The sequence below is a fragment of the Saccostrea echinata genome, unplaced genomic scaffold (assembly GCF_033153115.1).
Source record: "Saccostrea echinata isolate AGI-Se365-2 ecotype Australia unplaced genomic scaffold, CSIRO_AGI_Sech_v1 ptg000002l, whole genome shotgun sequence".
NCBI classification, from domain to species: domain Eukaryota; kingdom Metazoa; phylum Mollusca; class Bivalvia; order Ostreida; family Ostreidae; genus Saccostrea; species Saccostrea echinata.
In genome coordinates, this window is record NW_026889751.1 from 13,877,453 (window position 1) to 13,893,964 (window position 16,512).

General features: G+C 35.0%; 1 protein-coding gene across 1 annotated transcript in view; it reads right to left on the reverse strand.

Annotated features, from left to right (window-relative positions):
- Positions 1-16,512, reverse strand: part of LOC133173349 (cysteine-rich motor neuron 1 protein-like) — a 216,010-nt gene that overhangs the window by 24,515 nt on the left and 174,983 nt on the right. The window contains exon 3 of the mRNA XM_061308338.1: positions 14,217-14,332. Coding sequence (XP_061164322.1) covers positions 14,217-14,332 — 116 coding nt within the window. The remainder of the gene's footprint in view (positions 1-14,216; positions 14,333-16,512) is intronic.

Sequence of the window (16,512 nt, forward strand, 5' to 3'; positions counted from 1 at the left end):
GAATCCCACCATATGGCATGCCTAAACAAAGAGTGTGCTAAAATTTCAAGCATCTGCGATGAGTAGTTGCTGAGAAAACTACGACCAAATTTTTTTATGTATGGTACGGACAAACGCACGGATAAACAGGAAGTTGACATCGAATTCGTACAAAAACGAATCCCACCATATGGCATGCCTAAACAAAGAGTGTGTTAAAATTTCAAGCACCTCTGATGAGTAGTTGCTGAGAAAACTGTGACCTAAGTTTGTTACGGACAGACAGACAGACGGACAGACAGACAGACAGACAGACAGACAGATACACAAGGGTAAAACAGTATACCCCCCTCTCCTTCGGAGCGGGGGTATAATTATTGAGTCACACATTTTCAATACGTCTCTGGGTTTGTTTTTGTTTATAATTACGTAACCGGCCATCCCCCGATCACGCGTGATCTAGATCCAGTGATCAGTGGCCATACACTAAACAGGCATTGTTGTTCTAAATCTATTTTGCAAAATCAACTATGTACGGATAATTTTTTTTTTTTAATCATATCGGATCTTTCAAATTATTTCATTTTATCTATGTTGGTCATGTTGGTGATATACTTATTAAATTATTGTGGCCGAAATTACAAGTCTTAGAGATCCATTGCGTGTGAACCAGCGACCTGCGTTCGTAAACTAAACATCTTTTCGTCGTTTAATGTTGAAACATACACTATACTAAATTTTAAAAAAAAGTTAGCAAAATATAAATCAGTCTTTAACTGCATTTAACTGCGTTTCACATATACCCGGTGTCATATAATATATTGAACCCCGCGATATTTTGAACCCGGGTTCAAAATATCGCTGCGAAATATTGAACCCCCCTATAAAATATTGATCCCGGGGTTCAAAATATTATGGCCATAATATTTTGAACCCGGGGTTCAATATATTATAGTCTTAGGGCCATAATATTTTGAACCCGGGGTTCAATATATTATAGCCTTAGGGCCATAATATTTTGAACCCCGGGTTCAATATATTATGGCCTTGTGGCCATAATATTTTGAACCCCAGGTTCATTATATTATAGCATTATGGCCATAATATTTTGAACCCCATTACATTCTCTGTTTCAAGCATAGGGGTTTCTGAGATTATGGTGTTGAAGTGTTGTACCTCCTAATTTTAATTTTTTTTTTGGTAGGTTGGGGTGGAGGTTTAAGCTAGGATTTATGGATGTAAAATGTTGTACCCCCTATTAGACATATATGTGTATAGGAGGTGTTTAAAAATTATTGACCTAAAATAATTTTTGAATGGTAAGAGGGGGTTCAAGATATTATGGTAGTGAAATGTTCCAACACCCACAACATTTTATAAGGGGTTGAAAATATTGTGGCTGTGAAGTATTGAACCTCCATTTAAATACTACTACAATGTATGGAAAAGGAAGAGAAAGTATTTAACACCCGTATCCCACACACTCACTTTGATTTATTTGTTAGATCTCAAGGGTTGGGTATCTCTATATTAATTTTTTTTTTTAATAATGTGCAATACCTAAAGAAGTGAGAGTAATTAAAATAATATAACCAAAATATTGAAGTCTGAAATTGTCACCAGGAAATTAAAAATAATTGTCTTTTACCATCAAACCTCAAATATTCTACATCAAATAACTAAAATAACTTGATATGTCTGATGGAAAAACAATTATGAGATATTTATTTCTTTGTCTTTTATTCCATCTCATAAGGTATTTATTTACTTTCTTTAATTTAATTTTTTTTTTTTGTATAATTTACAATTTGAAAAAAGAAAATTCAAGGAGCAATGTAGTATCTCTCCATTGAGAAGGTAACAGGGATAGAGCACCTGTGTATTGTGTGTACACAAGGAGGTGTCATTGGAGGTCAACAATACCCACTGTCTATTGTTTCCCCTTGATGGTTTCTGTATTATCACTATACAATGTTTAGAGAGTGTACAAATTGAGTAGTCCAGTTTGAGGGGTGTTTAGCTTACATACATCATTCTGATGTTAAAATCGAACTAATCAAAGCAACTGCAGTCATTTCCATTTAAATTAAAAGGGTAGGGGGACTCGATATTTTATGGTCATAATATCTTGAACCCCCCTCCCTCTTAAATTAAAAGGGTAGGAGGACTCAATATTTTATGGTCATAATATCTTGCACCCCCTCCCTCTTAAATTAAAAGTGTAGGGGACTCAATATTTTATGGCCATAATATCTTGAACCCCCCCTCTTAAATTAAAAGGGTAGGGGACTCAATATTTTATGGTCATAATATCTTGAACCCCCCTCCCTCTTGAATTAAAAGGGAATGGGACTCAATATTTTATGGCCATAATATCTTGAACCCCCTCCCTCTTGAAATAAAAGGGTAGGGGACTCAATATTTTATGGTCATACTATCTTGAATCCCCCTCCCTCTTTAATTAAAAGGGAATGGGACTCAATTTTTGATGGCCATAATATCTTGAAACCCCTCCCTCTTGAAATAAAAGGGTAGGGGACTCGATATTTTACGGCCATAATATCTTGAACCCCCCTCCCTCTTAAATTAAAAGGGTAGGGGACTCGATATTTTATGGTCATAATATCTTGAACCCCCTCCCTCTTAAATGGAAAGGGTAGGGGGACTCGATATTTTATGGTCATAATATCTTGAACCCCCCTCCCTCTTTAAATAAAAGGGAATGGGACTCAATATTTTATGGTCATAATATCTTGAACCCACCGGGTTCAATATTTTATAAGGGGGTTCATTATATCACAGCGAAAATATGAACCCGGGTTCAAAATATTATGCGATATATTGAACCCGGGTTCAATATATCGCGGTATCAAAATATTATGCTACACCGGGTTTTGTGTTTGTTTACAATTATGTAACCTAACTATGTAGCCGAGGAAGCAGCTATGAGTGCTCATACACAAAACATTGTTGTTCTATATTCATTTTGCTGACACAATGATTTACGGAAAATTATTTTTTTAAATCATACCGGTGATCATTCAATTAAATCTTTTATTCTTATCTTAATTTGATTTAATTTAAATCCAAAACATTTTATTTAGGACGTATAAAGGTCCCCGATTTCATGAATCCTAATCTTTAAACTGCATACATGTATTTAATAAACGATTTATTTCTCAATTATGTGTTATGTGTTTAATTTTGGAGATTCATTGCGTGTGGTTAATTCTGCAGATAATTCTAACTTGACACACAAGGTTTGTACACAAAGAATTCAAAAGAGATATATTTTGAAAACAATAAGACGTATTGCTTAACACTTTTACATTATTTTCTTTTTAAAATGGCTATCTTTATGATGAACTCTGAACATGCTATGTGAAAAACTCTGTCGACTAAAGTTTTGTAACGCCAGCATATGACAAGTACATGTGCTTTTATTAAACACCCAATTTTCCATTAACGCCCACAAAATCTACCTAGCTTAAAGATCGATAATATACCGCCCAACAATCATACAAAAATAAAACAATAGCTGCTGATTTGATTGACAGGCCAGCAACCTGTGCTACCTGATACTGTAGTCAGAGTTTGCATGCTTAGAAAGCAATTACACGTACCTGGTCACACGTCAAACGCTTTCATGTACCGCTTGAAAAGTCGCTTTGTATACACTCTGGTAAAAACTTATATATTTGTTGGTAATTATATTTCACAAAATAATTGAGAGAAGAGAATTAAACTTTGAGTTCATTATTTTTTATTTTCACTGCTGTTTTGTACATTGTACTTGTACGCGATATGTCGCCCAAGATAACTGTACAGCTTTCTGAAGAAAAAAAACAACTGGCGGCTATTTGAGCCCCTTTTCGCCTTCAATGTCCTCTTTAAAACATGTCTGTTTACAGAGAAGAGATCATAATATTCAATAAAATATTTCATATTATATGTAATTTGATTTGTATGTATAAGTATCTGAAAGGCTATATTGTGCTGAATTTTTAAAATACATGTTTTATGTAATACATATTTTTTAGCATACGATAAAATATCGGCAACACTATAAACTTAATTATTTCTAATGTCCAGAACTGTGTAACCTAAAATCCATGCATTTAAGAAGTATGTTAACTTTTTATAATTTAATTCCACTTGCACGTGCGGTTCAAAAGAAAAAAATGTACAAGGAGTACATATACAGCTGTACATGGACTTGAATATAACAAATTTATTAGCATACATCTAATGATGAAAATGAAAATAATTGATAATACACTTTTACAACTTCATTTCAATGATGAGTTATTCCAAAACTTTACTTCAAATGTCAGAAAGGCCAGCACAGCCAAAATACTCTTAATTGTCTCTCTTTTAATTACAATGTCAATCACAATAACTCTTTTCTTTAGATCCCTTCATTTCTTATTTGCACATAGTTACATGAAATCCATGCACGGCGCTACACTGTCAATCAAAATTGTAAACTTCTGGTGCCACGGAAACATTTCCCCTGTGGTGTAAAATATTCTTTAGGTCAATTCTAATTTTACGCTTTTATAGATACAGTGTAATATTTCGAAACAATGTTTTAATTAAGGCTGAAGATGCATGCTGTGAATTTATCAAACCTGCAGTCCTAATTGACGATCCGTTCTTACATGTATATTATAATCAATCAGAGAGTCCAGTATTTGTGACAAATTTTGATTGAGATTTCACTTTCCCTTTAGGATAAAATGATTGATTAAATAGATTATGCATATGAGATGGATACCTGTACTACATATAAATGTATACTTTTCACTTTGTAACAAGAATCTGTTATTGACAATTAAAAGTGAAGCGTTTAGGTAAAAGACTTTGACAAATGACAAGTTATTTCTTCTTAGTCATTATATAGCTTAGAGCTATATGGTTGTGCCCCCCTCCCCCCCAATTATGTTTTTATTTTTTATTTATTTTTTTTTTGCTTAGATATAAAAAAAATTGATTGCTTGTGCCCCGTCCCAGAAAAAAATGAAATTGCTTTCTACAGGCTTAAGGAGGTTGGATCCTGCCATCAAAAGTAATGAGAATTTTTTATCAAGTATATTTTTAGAATTTATACACATAGCTTTATTAAAAATCAAAACAAAAAATGGGGGTCAATGCGCTTCTTTTGGCGCTACAGAGCATTTAGTTTGACCTTTTTGCACTGTAAATACGTCTTACACATAAATCAATTTTTAAAGTTTTTCCTTCAATATTTTTTGTTCAAATAAATTATGGTGAACAAACACAGTCTTATTTCATCTTAAATAGACACATTAAAATTTGTAACAATGAAGAAATTTTCGAATTACTCCGCATGGTCAATTATTTGACCTTTTTGCACTCAAACATTCTCATTTTTCTGGCATTAAAATTTAACAAGCAAAAAAATCATTTGAAAGTAATGACATTTTACTGAATTTAAGAAGAATGGTTAAAAGTATCGTATATATTCAGAAAAGAAAATTAAAAGTGGGGGTCTGTGATGTTAATTTTTAGATATTACTAAAATAGTGCTAATTTTAAGCTTAAATTAGGGCTATTTTTTTCTTCATTTCCACAATATATTTGCTATATTTATCAAATATGATGATAGAATTCATGACAGTTTATTTAATAGATAATTAGTACCAGTATAAAACAGTCCACTGCACAAAATAACTATGTGTGCAGTCTGCATGTAAAAATAGGAATCCAAACTTAACATACTTTAAATACTTCAAAAGAGAAAAAATGATCATTTTCTTCTAAAAAACCTTCCGCCACAAAATATAGTTCCTCACTTAATGCTTTTGGTATGGAATTTAATCATGGAGTTTTAACTGAATATAGTTAAATTGGCATTGTAGAATCCAAATTTATTGTAAGAATTAAAACATTATGCAGAATTTTTGAAATATAGGTTAAGATAAGAATCTGCTCAAAAGCTCAGGAGCGAACCTCGTTAAGTCAGAACATGATTTTCATAATGATAGTACCTTTATCAAAATATTTCTACCCCTACGATTCGTAGTTGTGGTTTCGAATACCACCACGTCACCCGCGTGGCACAGTGGTTTGAGCGTTTGCTGTAGAGTCGCTGAGTAAGGAGTTAATCTTTACGTCGCGGGTTCGACTCCCTGTGCGGGACGTGGAGACCGGTCCTTTGCATGAGACCGTATAAACCGAGATCCCGTGTAGCAGTAGATGTTGGCATGAAAGAGATCCCTCACTGCTCAATGGCCTTGAGTGTCAAGTATAGGTCTAAATATGTAGCTCTCCACCGGCAAGTGGTGGCGTTTCCATATGAGTGAAAAATCTCGATGGGGACATTAACACACAAACAAACAAACAATTTCACTACAGAACGTGGAGTATGGTCCTTCGGATAAGGCCGTATAAACCGAGGTCCCGTGTAGCAGTAGGTGCCGGCATGAAAAAAATTCCCCACTGCTCAGTGGCCTTGAGTATCGAGTATAGGTCTGAATTTGCAGCCCTTCACTGGCAAATGCTGGCAGCTCAAGGGACGTTAAACAACAAAGAGACAATCAAACAAACATTTTTGTGTCGCCTGCAGAGTAGAGCAGCACTTAGCGATCAATTTACCTGGAGTCTGTCTTGCTGTCCGTCCGTCTGTCACACCTTATATCTCGAGAAATGTAAGAGGTATGGATTTGATAATTTGCACATATAGCTTGACACTATGGCTTTTGTATTTTTCCATGGCTTCCAACCTAGATATCCTTGAACTTGACCTTTGACCTACTTTTCAAAATAACCAATAATGCCGATATACAACTTCATTTTGATATTTATGAGGTAAGTCTATGCTATTTAGAATGTGCACTGTTTGTCATAAAACATTTTGAAAAATACCAGCGTTACAGTCCACTTGACCTTGACCTTTGACCTATTTTGTAAAATATACTGCGGAGGGTTAAATTTAACTTATGTCTTTTGAAATTACAGAGCAGGGTTTGATAATTAACAGTTATACATGTTAATGAGCTCATGATAATGTATTTTGACACTGTATGAAATAAAGAAACCACAAAAACTAAAATTTAAGTACTATGAAAATACAACGGGATCGGTATTCCAAAATGGATGGTGTATACTGACAATTGCTGATATGATAGACTGAAGCCTCTTTCGAAGGATTGTTAAAATCACATACTTAAATAATTTATATATAATTATTTATAATAAAGGAGATGGGCGAACATAGCGTGCAGGAAGCCTATAGCTTCAGATATATAAAAATCATGTTCAGTTTGTGAATTTAGTATTTAGATTAAAGTTCTCATTATTGAAATTTATGAAATTATGATAAACAAAACTTTTCTGAGGAAAATTTTCTCGGCAAAATTTATTCTTTTATTAAAAAAATAAATATGTGGTATTCATAGGGTTCGAACCCTGGCAATAAAAATCCTGAGTATTATTTTCTTTCAAGACTAGCACGCTAACCACTAGACTACACAAGTCCTGATGAAGAGTGGCATTTAAATTATGTTTGTGATATGACCCTTGACTTAATGGACTTCAAGTATTTCTCGAAAAGATGTGAATGTTATGTCATAAAAGTATATTTTTAAGGTATAGTGGGTCATTGCTCCATATTTTTGGTAACCAAAAAATGTATATTTTTATGCAAACTTTGAGGATTAACTTTCAAAAAGGTGGAGCGAAGACCCACTCATATCGAAAAATAGCACTTTAGTATGAGAAAATGACTCTTTATGCCTGCTTTAGTGTGTGTCTAATATTTCTCAGGCAAATAATTTCAATCTTTGAGGGATTTTTTGCAAATTATAGAGATTTTATATAAAGTATATTTTAATGTTAGACGAAATATCAAGGAAAATTTTGATATAATTGAAATTTAATTTTTCATCTTCATGTTTGTCACACTATAGGCTTATCGCTCGTCATGTTCACCCATCTTCTTTATTCAAATTTCATTTATATCCATTTTAGTTTTCAGGGCTTAAGGATTTGCATTTCTATTTGATAGGTAGATTCTATCGCAGTCTTACTGTCCCTGGATTGTTTTTTTTTTTTTGGCATGAACTATATTCAATGCCGTAGAAAATAAATAGCTGATAACTTTTAGACTTAGTTACATCTTTATTGAAGCTAAAAGCAGGCGACACATGCGTTCCTGGGAACACTCTAATTCTGTAAGAAATCGGCAAAGATAATTAAGCAGAGATTTTTGATGAATAAAATGGTTTTTTTTTTTTAACCTTTTTATAACGCTGACTATATATACATGTATGGTCTGCGTTATAAAACATGATGTGATAGGGTAACGTAATGCACCTTGTACACATACTCAAAGACGCCGACGTTTTTCAATATTGAAATTGGACATAAAACATATTTACAATAAAATTTGTAGCCAGCGAGTTAAAAGTAATAAATTACAATTATATGGAAACGAAATGAAAAAAAAAACATGTGTAAACTTGTCAAGTTGGAAACACTCAGAATGGGTATTGTTGGTATCATACAGACTGTGTCATGGCCTTGACTCAAGTTCAAGGTCACTAAGAACAAGATGCTTTTACTGGATGTGTGGTCTGAAAGAACATGTGTTAACTTGTCAAGTCGGTAACACAGATAGGTTAGCGTCATTACCAGAGTGTGTCATGGCTTGACGCAAGGTCATCTGGACAAGTTCAAGGTCACGAAATAGAAAGTGTACATTATTTTACTGTCTCTCTACTGGCGAAGCATTGCAAGTTGATAGTCCCTTAAAAGATTATTTATCATCTTAGAATATGGCATGACCTTGACTCAAGGTCACTGCTCCAACAGAAGACCTATTCGTTGCTCTGCAACGAGCTCGGCTCTAGTTCTATTAACCTTTCAAGTACATTATGTACAGTGATTAATTATCAAAAGTAAATGGCAAAGGGGAATAACTCCTCTCAGTAGATTACAAATTAATAGAGCCCTAGCCAGGACCAGAACACTTGACCAATTGGTCCAGATGTTCAAAAATCTGGTAAAAATACCCTTCCTTATAAAAACTTTTACTCTTTTTGCCTCTGATATGCCCAGGTGTAGAGAATATTTTTAAAGAAATAATGCATTTTTACTACAGATTCACTATATTATCAATAGAGCCCCCCCCCCCCCCCCCCATCGAGAAACACCAGAGCCTCTCACCCTGGGACCAGAAGTTTGCACATCATAAGTAATCACTTTGTTTATCTGCTTAACACTAAGGAGCAGACAGGATTATTTAATAGAATAAATGCATTTTCACTATATTATCAAGAGCCCCACCCTTACACCAGCACATCTGACCCAGGGGTCATGCAATTCACTACTCTGGAAGAAGCACTCTTGCTCATCATAACTATACACTTAGCTTCTTTGCTTTTTAACCAGAAGCAGAAAAGAATATTTTCAGAGAAATTTTGCTTTTTCACTATAAAATCAATAGAGCCCACCCTTTTTTTCACCAGAACCCTTGACCCTGGGGCCATGAAATTCACAATTTTGGAAGAGGCATACTTGCGTATCATAACAATATACTAATAGTTTGTTTAAATAATACCCAGGGGCAGAGAAGAAGATTTTTAAAGAAATAATTCACCTTCACTATAGGATATATATGGCCCCGCCCTAGCACCAGAACCCCTGTACCTGGGGCCATGAATTTCATAATTTTGGAAGAAGCATCCTTGCTTATCATAACAATGTACTTAATTTGTTTAAATAATACCCAGGAGCAGAGAAGAAGATTTTTAAAGCATTAATGCATTTTCACTATATAATAAATAGAGCCCCACCCTAACACCAGAACCCCTGATCCAGGGTCCATGAAATTCACAATTTTGGAAGAGGCATCCTTGCTCATCATAACTATGTATTTAATTTGTTCAAATAATACCCAGGAGTAGAGAGGAAGATTTTTAAAGCATTAATGCATTTTCACTATATGATCTATATAGCCCCGCCCTAGCACCAGAACTCCTAACCCTGGGGCCATGAATTTCACAATTTTGGTAGAGTCACCCTTGCTTATCATAACTATGATTTCAATTTGTTTCAATAATACCCAGGAGTAGAGAAGAAGATTTTCAAAGAAATAATGCACTTTCACTATATGATTTATATAGCCCAGCCCTAACACCAGAACCCCTGACCCTGGGGCCAAGAATTTCATAATTTTGGTAGAGTCACTCTTGCTTATCATAACTATGTATTCAATTTGTTTAAATGATACCCAGGAGTAGAGAAGAAGATTTTCAAAGAAATAATGCACTTTCACTAAATGATCTATATAGCCCCGCCCTAGCACCAGAACTCCTGACCATGGGGCCATGAATATCACAATTTTGGTAGAGTCACTCTTGCTTATCATAACTATGTATTTAATTTGTTTAAATAATACCCAGGAGTAGAGAAGAAGATTTTCAAAGAAATAATGCACTTTCACTATATGATCTATATAGCCCCACCCTAGCACCAGAACCCCTGACCCTGGGGCCATGAATTTCACAATTTTGGTAGAGTCACCCTTGCTTATCATAAATATGTATTCAATTTGTTTCAATAATACCCAGAAGTAGAGAAGAAGATTTTCAAAGAAATAATACACTTTCACTATATGATCTATATAGCCCCGTCCTAGCACCAGAACCCTGACCCTGGGGCCATGAATTTCACAATTTTGGTAGAGGGTTCAATGCTTATTACAATCATGTCAACAGTTTGACTGCTTGATGTCCACGAGTAAAGAAGAAGATTTTTAAAGATTGCATTAATTTTGGTGGTTTTAGCCCCACCCCTCAGGCCCCAGGGGGGCAGGGACCATGAAATTCACAATTTTTGTCCCCCTTAACCCATAGATGCTATATGCCAAAATTGGCTGAAATTGGTTGAGCGGTTTCAGAGAAGCTGAAAATGTTTAAATGTTAACGCAAGACGGACGACGACTGAGTGACTCAGGTGACCTAAAAATCTTCTTTTTTTTCACAAATGTTATCCCAAGCCCTCTTCTTTGCAACATTAGTTACAATGTTCGATAATCTTTTTTTTCCACCTCATCAAAAAGCACCTGAATTTTGCCCTTGAAAATTTTAACTTCCTCTTCTTTTTCATAATGCAGGCCCGTCAGATCACTTTTCAAACTGGGGAAGGGGGCAGAAAATAATTGACTTTTAGGGTGGGGGCAGAAAAATATAATTGACTAGCCAAAAAATAAAATTCCCAGAAAAACCTAAATTAAAAAATTATCCGCACTCAAAAACTTTCTTACATGTAATGTGTGTGTGGTGGTGGTGGTGGTGGGGGTGTCCACCCATACTGCAACAGAAATTCGGGGGCCAGCCTTTTTAAAAAAAATCCGTATTAAATTAACATTAAGAGACTTCTTTTCGGAAAAATAATGCGGGATCAGTCACATCTCCTCTCCCGATTAAAAACAAAACATTCATACACGTTTCATGTGTAAGGGACCAAAAGTGAAAATTATTCTCTTATTTTTATCTGTCGCCTTGATATAAGTAATTTGGGGTATATTGGTTTTATTTACATCAATTAAAACAGTTGAGAGTTCCAAGACTCGGGGATTAAGCATTGTCTTTAAAATAATGAAACATTTCCCTGTTTGAATACTTAAGTACGTGGTTTCGAGCCCTGCAAAATTCATTTCATATTTGTTTTTATTTTTTTTGTTTCAAAAAATAATTCAGAGTTAAATAATACGTCATATCATAATCTTCATTGTGGTAAATTACTGAATTCAAGATTATTTTTTATCGTTTGAGTTATCCAACATGTTGTAGATATTATTGCTGAAACACCTTTTTTTTAAAATAAAAATGAAATAAAAATCTTTCACTTTGATAGAAAAAATTTGCTTGTTTCGTTGCGACTTACATGGGGTATTAAATATTTCTCTTATAATTTTGAAGGAGGTAGGGCCCCACCCTACCTCCGGGGTCATCATTTGAACAAAATTGAATTTACACTACCTGAGGATGCTTCCATATCAAAATGACTTATCATGGCTTTGCAGTTCTTCAGAAGAAGATATTTTCCTATATATTTCTATTTAAGACTTTGATCCTCCATTGTGGCCCCCTATCCTACACCCCCCCCCCCCCCCCATGATTTGAACAAAATAGAATCTACACTACCTGAGGATGCTTCCACATAAATATGACCAATCATGGCTTTGCTGTTCTTGAGAAGAAGATTTTCAAAGGTTTTTCCTATATATTTCTATGTAAAACTTTGATAGTCCATTGTGGCCCCACCCTACCCCGGGGGTCATGATTTGAACAAACTTGAATCTACACTTCCTGAGGATGCTTCCATATAAATATGACTCATCATGGCTTTGCTGTATTTGAGAAGAAGATTTTTAAAGATTTTTCCTATATATTTCTATGTAAAACTTTGATCCTCCATTGTGGCCCCGCCCTACCCCCGGGGGTCATGATTGGAACAAACTTGAATCTACACTACCTTAGGATGCTTCCACATGAGTTTCATCTTTCATGGCCCTGTGGTTCTTGAGAAGAAGATTTTTAAAAGATGCTATTAATTTTTCACCAATTCTCTATTATCTCCCCTTGAAAGAGGGTGTGGCCCTTCATTTGAACAAACTTGAATCCCCTTCACCCATGGATGCTTTGTGGCAAGTTTGGTTGAAATTGGCCCAGTGGTTCTGGAGAAGATGAAATTGTGAAAAGTTTACAACGCCGCCGCCGACAGACAACTGACAAATTTTGATCAGAAAAGCTCGCTTGAGCCTTCGGCTCAGGTGAGCTAAAAAGTTTATCAAATTCTTATAGACATTATTTTACACTCCTGATGTCTCAGTGTCCCTCATGCAAAGAAATAAAACAGTTTTCATATAATATATTTTTATACTATTTTAGATGTTAATGACTTGTCATTATGTTTTCTTACAGTTCAAAAGGCTAAATTTTCAACTTTAACATTGTAAATCATAATTTTGCTTTTCTTGGCTATATAGGTTTTTAGGTCACATAGTATTATATAATAATAATGACTTTCCAGGCATAATAGGCTTCAGGCATCATTTTAGTTTCCAGGTGTTATTTTTTTCCAGGCGTCATTTATTTTTCCGGGCGTAACTCATTTGCATTTTTCGCCTCAAATTCCTGCTCAATTCGCTTGGTTTCCTCTTGGTTTACGCCCGAAACCTCCATACCACCTGCATGTATGTAGTGAGACAAACTGACATCCTTCTCGAAGTACACCTCTATTCCCCCTATATTCCAGGTGGAACATTTCGTACAGGTAACATGTTTTTCACATATTTAACAAATATGTACTGAGGATTTTGAAATTTTCAAAATTGACAGTGAAAATTTATTGACTGAGTAAGAAATAACACCATCCTGAGCCAATTGTTGATGGAGGAAATTAATGTATGACAAGTACGATGTTAATTATAAATCTTTACCTTGCGGACAAATAATAAATTAAAGTATTAAGCCTGATTTGTCATCAGTATTATGTCATTGGTCGCCCGCGTGGCGCAGTGGTTAGAGCGTTTGCTCTAGAGTTGCGGAGTAAGGAGTTGATCCTTAAGTCGCGGGTTAGAATCCCACTGTGGGACATGGAGACCGGTCCTTCGGATGAGACCGTATAAACCGAGGTTCCGTGTCGCAGTAAGTGCTGGCACGAAAAAGATCCCTCACTGCTCAATGGCCGTAAGTGTCGAGTATAGGTCAAAATTTGCAGCTCTCCACCGGCAAGTGGTGGTGTCTCCAAATGAGTGAAAAATTCTTGAGAGGGACATTAAACAACAATAAACAAACAAACATTATGTCATTGAATGAAATTCTTACACACATGCTATCATACACAAAATATGAAGAACGTACGTGTTAAAATCTGAACAAGTGAAGTGAAAAAATTATAAAACAATTTTTAGTGGAAAAATAGCAGCCATTTATGAAAATGGCAAAGTAGACATACCGTATGTCCTAGTGTAATATGATTCTAATACATGTATGGTCAAATTGAAAAGCAACAATGAAATCTTTTGCTATTATACATATAAATTTAAAGGGAAATTGTGTAATTTATAAAATGGGGAGTCAAGTAGTATCATTAAAAACAGTATATCACTGAAATATTTAGAAAAATGTGTGGTTAGTTTTACAAAGTTACTATTACAGAGTTTCCAACGAAAATTCTTAAAGAAAATTAAATTTTCACCCTACCATTGACACATCTGAACTTGCTGCAGCAATGCCCAGGGGTCCCTGTTCCCTCCTCCAGGACCTGCACCCTCAGACCACGTGGACACAGCTCTGGGGTGCACTTGTCACATCCACATCTATATCAGACATGAACTATTAGTTCAGGTTATTTGTTATACACAGAATTGTCCACTATTATCAGGACATCCATGTATATGGTAAATTCTCTTTGTTAATATACCGACACACAAAAAAAACCCAACACAATTTGCTATTTTAGAGGGAAAATTTCAAATATAGGGTATAATTTTGCACTTAAAAAGTAAGGACATCTTCAACTTTTTGCATAGTCAGTAATTTAATGGTTGAATGCCTTTCAACCCACTTTTTGGACCAAAGTCTGAGCCTGACTTAACAGAAATCATACATTGCACGTTAGGCCATACCAATTTGCAATGTAGATCATCGGATTCGCCACTTCTATTTGTAACAAATCCAAATTATAATATTATAAAAAAACAAGAGGCCCAAAGGCCTTGAATCACTCTTCCGATAAACTATACAACCTGTCACTTCTATTTGAAGCCTCTAAGTATCCTGTATATTTAGATAAAGCCTTGAAATTTCAAAGGTAGGTCATCATGACCTACATTTTAAATGAAACACTCTGAGAACCCAAGATGATTCTAAGCCAACTAGAACCTGAGAGTAGGTCATGGTGACCTATTTATCACTTGTCATTCTCTGAGGACCCAAGATGCATCAACTAAGTTTGATGATTCTAAGCCAATTAATACCTAAAATATTTTTAAAAAGTGATCTACTTTTCAGATGACATACTTTGAGGACCCATTTTAGATGCATCAACTGACAATGTTTGATGATTCTAAGACAAATTAGTACCTGATACATTTAAATAAAGCCATAAAATTTCAAAAATAGGTCACAGTGACCTTCTTTTTAGTCGACTAACCCAAGATGCATCAACTGACAAAGTTTAGTGATTCTAAGCCAATTAGTACTAAAAAATATTTAAATAAAGCAATAGAATTTCAAAAGTAGGTCACAGTGACCTACATTTCAGTCAACTTACTCCGAGGATCCAAGATACATCAACTGACAAAGTTTGATGATTCTAAGCTAATTAGTACCCGAAATATTTCATTATAGCCATATAAATTGAAAAGAAGGTCATGGTGACCTACTTTTCAGAAGACATATTCAGAGAACCCAAGATGCAACAACTGACAAAGTTTGATAATACTAAGCCAATTAGTACCTGAAATATTTAATTAAAACCATAAATTTTCAAAAGTAGGTCACCGTGACCTACTTTTCAGTTGTTGTGCTCCGAGGACCCAAGATGCATCAACTGACAAAGTTTTATGATTCTAAGCCAATTAGTACCTGAAATATTTAATTAAAGTCATAATTTTTCAAAAGTAGGTCACCGTGACCTACTTTTCAGTCGACCTACTCCAAAGACCAAAGATGCATCAACTGACAAAGTTTGATGATTCTAAGCCAAATACGATGGTTGTACGGTAAAATCGTGACAAGTTGTCCAGATTGAAAAATAATCATCACTGCGTTCTTAAACTTTCGCTACATTTTAGTACATTTTTCATCAATATACATAGCAAATATCAACTAGATATCTGCTCAAATAAACAAAATATGAGACTTTTTGTTATGTGTGGTATCGCCTTACGGCACACGGATGATATCGTCAAAGTGTCTAAAGCAGCATCACGTTTCCTCTTTGCTAAATAAAAGTTCGATAAGCCCCACTTAAATTTGGGGATTTCATTGATGCACATACTTGATTTTCCCTATATTCCTCCATAAACAGTCAAGGAACCAATCTCGCACACACATGGGACCTTCTGAAGATTTATGAGTAAGTTATTGACAGTACTCTCACTATCATTCAACTAAATAGGCTATCTTATATTGACGGTCTACAGTGACAGCATCTTTTGCTACTGCCAGTAGCTGTTTGTCCGTATGTTTTGTTCTACCCGGGGACCCGAACAAAAAGCTTCCGCTAAGAAAACTTCCATTTCACTTGTATACTCACTGATATTTTTTTAAAAGTTTTTTTTCTTCTGTAGACATTCAAAATCTCTTAGGGCGTCATTACTACATCTAAATCAAACTGAACTGCTCTCCGGTGTGCCGTAACATCACCAAGCGTTGCCATTTTTCGTGTGTTGCGTTTACCACTTTCCCATTTCAAATGCTTGGTAAACTGCCAAAAATTAAGCAAATGCCTTGATATTTTACAAAAGACGAAATAATAGATAGTGGATTAAAT